This window comes from Berghia stephanieae, chromosome 14 (assembly GCF_034508935.2).
Source record: "Berghia stephanieae isolate SIO BIC M18660-M18661 chromosome 14, UCSD_Bste_1.3, whole genome shotgun sequence".
NCBI classification, from domain to species: Eukaryota; Metazoa; Mollusca; class Gastropoda; order Nudibranchia; family Aeolidiidae; genus Berghia; species Berghia stephanieae.
In genome coordinates this window covers 9,784,998-9,794,997 of record NC_088373.1, presented here as the reverse complement: position 1 = coordinate 9,794,997, position 10,000 = coordinate 9,784,998, and the positions used below count along the sequence as shown (strand labels likewise).

Genomic DNA, 10,000 nt, shown 5'->3' with positions numbered 1-10,000 from the left:
TGGCAATAACAATTTCTAACTACCCCCAGGAGAGGACAACTAGTCTGTCGCAAAGAACTATCAGCCAGATCTAACAAACCCAGCTACGCAATCACTGCTGGGTAGACAAGGGGGGGGGGGAGTTAGAGATTAAAAAAAATATGGACTGCACCCCGGATCGATCTAGGTCACTTTACTTGTGAAGCGAGTGCTCTACCAACTGAGCTATCATGACCCCTGATAAAGTCTTAGGCTGATGGCATTTGAAGATAATTGAAATCAATTGATTTTTGAACTGATATTGGTGGAAATGAAAATAAAAGTGTTTTGGTAAGAGTACACCAGTACATTGATGCGACTAAACTAGAGCTAGAGTGGTTATATCGGGCAATATCCACTAAACGTTCTCAAAGCGCTTTACAAGGACCCACAGCAACCCTTATCATGTAGAACGAGACATTATGGCTGTTAGGCGATATTACAATTTGTGCGGGCAGAGACAACGCTGTTAACGGCCAGGTACGGTGAGAGAATGTGAGTAAAGAGCCTTTGTCCAAGGACTCAACTATGCGCCGAGCGAGGCCCGAACCCAGGGAGCTTCCGATCCGAAAAGAGTGTCACACCATAAGACCACATCGCCGCACACAAACTTACTTACCTTAGGATAACTTAGAATATCTTTCTTGAGGCTGATCTTCCGCTCGTCACTAATTGAGCTGTAATAGTGGTCGAAAGATTGCCCTCCTGTTAGGGGTCTGGTGGTAGGGATGGTAGGTGGTAGGGTAGGGGTTGTTGTAGAAAGGGGGTAGGGGGGGTAGGAGTTGTGATGATGGTTTTCATGTATAATGATCATGGTGGGTGGGTGGGTGAGTGGATGGGCGGCATTGATGGTAGTTTTGGTTTTGTTTGTGGCAAAAAATATTTGTTATTGATTTTACTGTAATTTAAAATTTTAGTTTTGTATTTCTAACATTATTATTTTTATCATCATCATAATCATCATCATCATCATCATCATCATCATCATCATCATCATCATCATCATCATCATCATCATCATCATCATCATCATCATCATATCCTACCTTTAAGTTATTTCAATTAAAGCTTAATGATACGGATCATGCAAAATACCATCTTTATCACATTGATAGTTGTCATAATGCGGATACAATTCACTAAAGCTAATTTCATTTTAACCCATACCAAAGTTTAATAACTATTAAAACGTGACTCGTCCTCTTACTAAATGTTTTCGTATCCTCTTGAAGCTTCTCATAAGTCCGACACAGAAGATCTCCAACCATAATGGTCTGCTACCATCTTCCACAAATCTCCCCAGAGTCTACTTCTGGATCTTCATGTACGCTCCAAGGTCATTATCCACGTTTTTGAAGATTCTTCCTATCCTCTTTGCTACCTGCAGTGTCCATCTTCAACAAATCTCCCCAGAGTCTACTTCTGGATCTTCATGTCACGCTCCAGGGTCATATCCTCCACGTCTTCAAAGACTCTTTCTCTCCTCTTTGCTACCTGCAGTGTCCATCTTCAACAAATCTCTCCAGAGTCTACTTCTGGATCTTCATGTCACGCTCCAGGGTCATTATCCACGTCTTTGAAGATTCTTCCTATCCTCTTTGCTACCTGCAGTGTCCATCTTCAACAAATCTCCCCAGAGTCTACTTCTGGATCTTCATGTCACGCTCCAGGGTCATATCCTCCACGTCTTCAAAGACTCTTTCTCTCCTCTTTGCTACCTGCAGTGTCCATCTTCAACAAATCTCTCCAGAGTCTACTTCTGGATCTTCATGTCACGCTCCAAGGTCATTATCCACGTTTTTGAAGATTCTTCCTCTCCTCTTTGCTACCTGCAGTGTCCATCTTCAACAAATCTCCCCAGAGTCTACTTCTGGATCTTCATGTCACGCTCCAAGGTCATTATCCACGTCTTTAAAGACTCTTCCTCTCCTCCTTGCTACCTGCAGTGTCCTTCTGAGTGCGATTGTCGCTCTGGTGTCTTGATTCATCCAGAGAACACGACTAGTCCACTTCTATCTTCTCTTCACAAGAAGAAATACAGGCTCTGATCTTCATCAAGTCGCTGTTTGGTTGGTTTCTGGTCAGAATATCCTCAATATCATCCCCAAGCACTTGATTTGGGACGTGCCAATGTTTTTACAAATGCCCTTTTTCAGCTTCCATGTTTTACCATCATACAGCAACGTAGAGATGATGTTGGAGTTGACAAACATGATCATTGTTTTGGTCTACATCTTATCTAACATCAAAATATTTCCAAGAGCCTCTAAAATCCGGAGGGATTTTAGAGAGCTTCTCTAAAATTTTAGCCTCTGAATTTCCATTCCTAGTGATTTTGCTCCCCAGATAAGTGAACGCCTGAACATCCTCTAAGTCTTCAATTCAAAGCGTCAGTTGTGTTTGTGATTTGTTATTGGGATGGGATAGCGTAGCTCAGCGGTATGATATTCGCTTCGTATCCGAAAGGTAGCGAGTTCGAATACCACTTGCGCTGTGTGACCTTGAGCAAGTCACCTCGCCCTAGCTCAATTTAAAGCACAGCACTGCGGCTGACGCCTGGGTTATTCCCTTGGAAAAGACGCCCTAGGGACAAATTTTCCATGTAGGATGAATAACAGGAATTTCATTTATTTATTTTTATTTGTTGGTCTTAATGATTTTGGCTTTTGTTACGTTCATTCTCCTCCCCAACTCCTGATCAATATTTTGGACTTTCTGATGTGCAGTCTTAACTCACTCAACCCTAACACCGACTATAGCCGTAGTTTACCCGGGTTACTTTTACCCCATGCCTATGTGTCACGCTTTTATGAGACAAATTATAGGTGTAGTATCAAAGATGATGTTTTTAGTTTTTGCATGTTAATGATAGTTGAATAAAACTATATACACAATGTCATGTAGGTACATGCTCATTTTAATACATTTCTTCCCATTTTGAAAAGAACCAAAAATCTCTAGGATTGAGTGAGTTAATCCAATAAAAACTTTGCTGCTTGAAACTCGAAGAAATAAATAACAATAGTTAAATGGAATGAAAGATTCAATTTAACTTAGGAAGACATGTGATGTGGACGTTTCAGGTTTCCTCTTTGTCAAAAAAAAACACGAATAAAACACTATACATGAATGAAAGATGAGGGAATAGCGTAGTTAAGGCGACATTATTCGCCTTATTCTTCCATATCTCATTCGTATTTAGCGTTTTATTCATCGTGTTTTATAGGCAAAGGGGCAACCCGATAGTCCACATCATCCGACATAATTAATCAAATCGAATCTTCCATTACATTTGACGACTGTTTTCAACGTTTTCACTCAGTATCGTGTATAATGAATCAGATTTCCACACATTGATTTTTATATAGAGAAAAACAATTTGAGTTTCCTACTAATTTTGATACCTACCTCGGGTTTTTAAGCGTTTGAGAAACGACAGTCTCTCATAATACTGCCGTTTTTTAAAGAACACAGTGTGTGCTATTTGGTTAATATTGCATATACTGTGTTTTTTTTTAAACAACGGCAGAATACTCAGCATAGACAGTAGGTCTCACATAAGTTAACGATGTCGAGGTGTGTGTGTGTGTGTGTGTGTGTGTGTGTGTGTGTGTGTCAATGAACCACGCTCACTAACACAAACAAAATAAATAATAAATCAATTGATGCTGTGCGTTAAGTTAAACAACTCACAGCTCACAACGTTTTTAAAGTCTTAGATAGTATGAAGTTGACGTCACTCCCGTCTTTGTTATTGCTTTTTTGCCATCCGCGTTTATGAGTAATTCTCACTTTACTGTATTAACCAGACTAAACGTCTAAGGTTACACATAGATTTGTGTGTTGGTCCGTATTACTTCCGGATGGCAAAGTTGTGAGTTTTTGAGCCAAGTGCACTAAACAGACTACAACACTTACTTCTTCTGAGAGTTCCACAGCTGGTCTCTGATGTAAGAGATTTCTGATTTGCATTTTTCAATCTCCACAGCCTTGAGTCCCTCAACTGGTTAAATAAGATAAGATAAGATAAGATAAGATAAGATAAGATAAGATAAGATGAACATTATCAATTCCAAATCAATCTCCACAGCCTTGAGTCCCTCAACTGGTTAAATAAGATAAGATAAGATAAGATAAGATAAGATAAGATGAACTTTATCAATTCCAAATCAATCTCCACAGCCTTGAGTCCCTCAACTGGTTAAATAAGATAAGATAAGATAAGATAAGATAAGATAAGATAAGATGAACTTTATCAATTCCAAATCAATCTCCACAGCCTTGAGTCCCTCAACTGGTTAAATAAGATAAAATAAGATAAGATAAGATAAAATGAACTTTATCAATTCCAAACAGGAAATTACATTGTGCTTCACATGGCTCAAGGTAAAAGATAAAAGTTATTTAGGAGGCAAAATATCGGGTCGAGAAAAAAAACCGGGAAAAGTTTTAATTTTATAAAAAAAACTGAGTTTTATATAGCGTAATATCTACTGAACGTGTTCAAGGCACTTTACAAAGGGTCCCTAATCAACAGCAACACGTAAGTGGTTAATACAATTTTTTTCCGACAGAGGCAACGCTGTTAACGGCCAGGTACTCATTTTAGACCTTTGTACGTTGAGAGAATGTGGGTAAAAAGTCTTTCCAGGGACTCAGCTATCCGCCGAGCGAGGCTCGAACCCAGGACCTTCCGATCCGAAAACGAGTGTCATACCACTAGACCACATAGCCGTTTAGAAGCCCGCAATCGCCAGACTACAAATTCTGTAATTTATATAAGCCTAACATTTATTGAGTGATCGAGGAAATCTTGTCTACCTTATGTTTAGATAAAATAGGCGTCAACAGTCATGACGTCACTCTCCTTGTAATGACGCATAGGAACTTAGTAACTGATTCTAAACTAAACTATCGGAACAATGGCGGACGCCCTAATGAAATACTTCTCCGACGAGCATAAAAGTGTATCCAGAGGATAAAAACATTATAAATCTGATCATGTTTTGACTTTTATACATTCTGATCACATCACATGTGAAAAAGTTCTAGCCAGCATGAAGAATAAAAAATACCGATTTTCTTTGTTTAGAACCAAGATGATCGTTGCTGGGCGGACGTGACATCAGACTGTTGAATCGAGTTGGGATTGACAGATTGGGGTGACAAACTGTTGGATTATCACTAGGCGTTAGTATTTGTGACACTTCGCCTCAAAACGGTATTAAGTCGGGATGGTTAAGATGTTGAAAACTGAATTTATAGCCAGAAATATCAGACTTGTGTTGAGTTTGTATGTTTTATTAGGGAGAATGGATACCATATTCTAGGATGCTAATGCCAACAATTGATAATTTTGACTAGTTCAAAATTTGATTCGGCTTTTAAGCATCTGGTTCGTTCCGACATAATACCGTTTTGAGACGATAGGTCACATTTATGGAAAGGGGAGACAATATTAGAAATTGCTTACTTTCCAGACGTTTTTCTAACAAGTTGATTCTGTGATTTAACGTACTCTTCGTCTCGTCCATCTTGAACACTCTGATTGGAGGGAATGGAACGAAAACAAAATAATGTCATTAAATTGTTATCAAATTGGAATGGAGAGGCCATAGGGAGGAACGGGAAGGGAAGGGAAGGGATGAAAAGAAAAGGGAAAGGGGAGGTAGGGAGAGATTGAAATATTTATAATGTTGAGGTGGACTTGGGGGTGGGGGTTGGGGGGGGGGGGAAGGGATGGGAGACAGCAAGGGGCAGAAATATAACTGTGTGTATGTAGGGATAGATAGATGGATATATAGATAGATAGATAGATATAATATAGATGGATATATATATATATATATATATATATATATATATATATATATATATATATATATAAAGAGAGATAGATAAAATAAATGTCTGGATAGATAGATAGACAGACAGACCAACAGACAACAGACAGATAGATAGATAGACAGACTGACAGATAGACAGACAGACAGACAGACAGATAGATAGATAGATAGATAGATAGATAGATAGATAGATAGATAGATAGATAGATAGACAGATACATGCTTGGTGTGTTGATTACATGTTCTACAAAGTCCTGATGATGGTCATATAGGCCTGAAACATCGATGTTTACTCCAAACCGTGGTAAATATCTTAATTGGTAGAGAGAGAGAGAGAGAGAGAGAGAGAGAGGGGGGGGAGGTAGAGGGAGAGAGAGAGAGCCTAGAGAGAAAGAGAGAACAGAGAGAGAAGAGAGAATGGGAGAGATTGAGAGAGAGAAAGAGAGAGAGAGATAAGACAGAAAGATAAAAAGAGAGGAAAAGAGAGAATAGAAAAATAAAAAGAGAGAGAAAGGTGGAGAGAGAGAGAGAGATAGATAGATATATATAGAGAGAGATAGATAGATATAAAGTTAGATAGATAGATAGATAGACAGATAGACAGACAGGCAGACACACACACACAGGGAGAGAGAGAGGGAGAGAGAGAGAGGGAGAGAGAGAGAGAGATAGATAGAGAGAGAGAGCAAGCGAGAGAGACAGGAGAGAGAGAGAGAGAGATAGAGAGAGAGAGGTGGAGATAGGACATTGTAATGAATGTTTTCTAAATCAATGAAAGATTTAACTCGATGAGATCACACAGTGCAAACGTTTTCGAAACAATGAGCGGCTCACGATTTGCCATTACAACAACAACAGCTACAACAACAACTACAACAATAGGAAGAATAAAAACGTTAACAACTTAACTTCCGTGTTCCGGAAAACACATTTTAAAAAATTTGGCCAGAAAACTCGCCCTTCAAATATCGATCGTTTTAAATAACCATCACCTTGGCAAAAAAAAAAACAAAAACAAAAAAAACAACAAACAAAAAACAAAAACAAAAAAACAACCCAAACCTGGAATTCAAGGAAGATCTTGCCCGAAGACCCAGGTTTAAAATCTTTTGCAAAGATGATCGTCATTTAAATCGATTTATATTCGAAGGGCGAGTTTTCTGGCCAAATTTATAAATACGTATTTCTCTATAGAATGCTCCCCCAGTTAATTAGTTAATATAGAACAGCCATTGTTTATGAACATCGCCACAACTCAACTCCTCGGGGATGCTCAAATCAATGTCCTGTCGTTTCCACAGCTTAAAAATGTTGATTGACATTAAGAGAAGAGCAAAAACCAATAAATCAGCTTAAACCGGAAGTTCCAGAATTTATGGCTTCCGCTGTCGTGAGCAATATTTGTCAAGTACAAAATAGACCTAAAATAACAAACTTGGTCATTTTAAAAATGTTAATTTCTTATTAATAAAATTTTGATTATTTTACGGAATTTGTCTTCAATATTCCACACACACACACACACACACACACACACATACACAGACACACATTATATATATAATTATATATATATATATATATATATATATATATATATATATATATATATATATATCTGCGTGTGTGTTTGTGCGTGTATCTGAAAACTTTGTCCATCCAGCAGCAATTGGGTATTAAGGTCTGTTACATCGAGCGGAAAGTACTTTGTAATAAATAAATCTTAAAATTCTATTTAAAAAAAGGGTAAAAAAAAAAATAAATAAAGTGTATGACAAAGAATCAGATAAATCAGAAATAAAATGAAATAAAATAAGTAACTAAATAATTAAAACAAAACTATGAAATCCAAGTTTCCAAACAGTCAAGATAGACTGTTTTTTTTATTTGTATTTTTTTTTATTTTTTTTTTTTTTGGTGGGGGGGGGGGGGGGGTCTTGTTATCCCCAGTATATTTTTCTTTCCTGCTGACTTTGGTGCTGTTTCCTACACATTTTTGCAGATATTTATCTAACACCAGTGCTTGTTCCGTAGTTTGTAAAACTCGAAAGCTTAAAAATTACTTTAAATCAAAAGAAACAAAACAAAACAAAACAACAAGAAGTATTTTTTAACAAAATCCAACCCCCCTGGCCCAGAAATAACCAGTTTGATTTGGAGCAATTTAGATCGTATTATTAAGCATTGCAAAATAATATATGTATATATATATATATATATATATATATATATATATATATATATATATATATATATATATTACGCTGATTGATGTACAGGTTAACTATGCATCTATTTATAGGTTTGATATAGGTGAGAACAAGACAGACCCGTCATGAACTGTGAACATGGGAATCACACGATGAATGACGTCACTATACCAGACTCATCAACATCATCATCATCATCCATGGTGGCTTGTACTCTTGAGCACGTAGCCGGTCAGCTGTCTCCACGCTCTGCGGTGCTCATGAAATCGGTGTTGCTTTTTAAATCACATTTGGCCATTCTTAGGTTATTTAGATTTGTCATTCTCTGCCTTCCTCTAGCTCTCTTGCCTTCGATCATCCCAGATGTTACCAACTTTTCAATTCCGTCTCTTCTCCACACATTTCCCAGAAACGAAAACTGCCTCTTTCTGATGGTATCTATCAATATCCTTCCTTTTTCCTACCTTCGTCAAAACTTCCTCGTTCGTATAGATTGAACGAAAGTGACGTCACTCGGGTCTTTGTTAGTGTTTATTTTTGCCATCCATGTTTATGAGTAATTTTCACAAAACTGTATTCACCAGACTATAAACGTTTAAGGTTACACATAGTTTTGTGTGTTGGTCCGTTATGCTTCCGGATGGCAATGTTGTGCGTTTCTTAGCCACGTGCACAGCATCTATACCAGACTCAATGATCGTCAACTCATACATATTCATGACGCATGATTGACATGTTTTCGTTGCCAAGACACAAAATACAACAATACACACCTACACATTGTTTTCGAATAACTAACTACTTGGTGCGTATTTCGAATTTTCTATTGACATATGTGACCCATCGTCTCAAAACGGTTTTATGTCGGAACGAACCAAATGCTTAAAAGCCGAATTAAATGTTAAACTGGTCAAAAATATAAATTGTTGGCATTAGCACCTTAAAATATGGTATCCATTCAAACATACAAACTCAACACAAGTCTGATATTTTTGGCTATAAATTCAATTTTCAATATCTTAACCAACCCGACTTAATACCGTTTTGAGGCGAAGGGTCACATATCATAACGGTGGTCATGTGCTGCTATGTGGTCTTGTGATATGACACTCGCTTTCGGATAGGAAAGTCCTGGGTTCGAGCCTCGATCGGCGCATAGTTGAGTCTTTGGAAAAGGCTCTTTACTCACATTTTCTCACCGTAGTCAGGTGTAAAACGAGAACCTGACCGTTAACAGCGTTGTCTCTGTCGGATAAAACAATTATATTATCGCCTAACAGGCGTCATGTCTCGTTCTACATGTTACGTGTTGCTGTTGGTCAGGGACCCTTTATAATAAAGCGCAGGAAGAGTTTTCGGACCCAAATTATTTTTAATGTTTTTTTTTTCTGTCAGAGTACGACAACATAAGCCATTATAATGAGCCGGAGTTTATCCCGGTTTCTATAGCGTGAAACGGACAATAGCAATTGCTTGCTATCCTTTATAATAGGACGCTAGTCTATCGTAAAGTTCTTTCCACCAGATCTAACAGACCCAACTACCCAATCACATCTGACTAGACAGAAGGATCTGGAAAAAAATGTACCCCGACTTCACCGGCGACCGATCTCTGTCCTTTTGTGTGTGAAGCCAGTGCTCTAAATTAAATTGAGCTTTTATATAGCGCAATATCCACTAAACGTACTCAAAGCGCTTTACAAGGGGTCCCTGGTCAACAGCAACATTTAACATGTAGGACGGGACATAACGCCTATTAGGCGATATTACAATTTTTCGGACAAAGACAACGCTGTTAACGGCCAGGTACTCATTTTACACCTGAGTACGGTGAGAGAATGTGAGTAAAGAGCCTTTTCCAAGGACTCAACGCTCGAACCCAGGACCTTCCGATACGAAAGCGAGTGTCATAACACTAGACCACAT

At 38.1% G+C, this 10,000-nt stretch overlaps 1 protein-coding gene across 1 annotated transcript in view; it reads right to left on the bottom strand.

Moving 5' to 3' along the window:
- The window catches only part of LOC144959619 (high affinity cGMP-specific 3',5'-cyclic phosphodiesterase 9A-like), a 124,294-nt gene that overhangs the window by 17,139 nt on the left and 97,155 nt on the right, over window positions 1-10,000 (bottom strand). The window contains exons 9-11 of the mRNA XM_078892254.1: window positions 5,492-5,562; window positions 3,937-4,021; window positions 638-734 (exon numbers count right to left, since the gene is read on the bottom strand). Of these exons, the coding sequence (XP_078748380.1) occupies window positions 638-734; window positions 3,937-4,021; window positions 5,492-5,562 (253 nt within the window). The remainder of the gene's footprint in view (window positions 1-637; window positions 735-3,936; window positions 4,022-5,491; window positions 5,563-10,000) is intronic.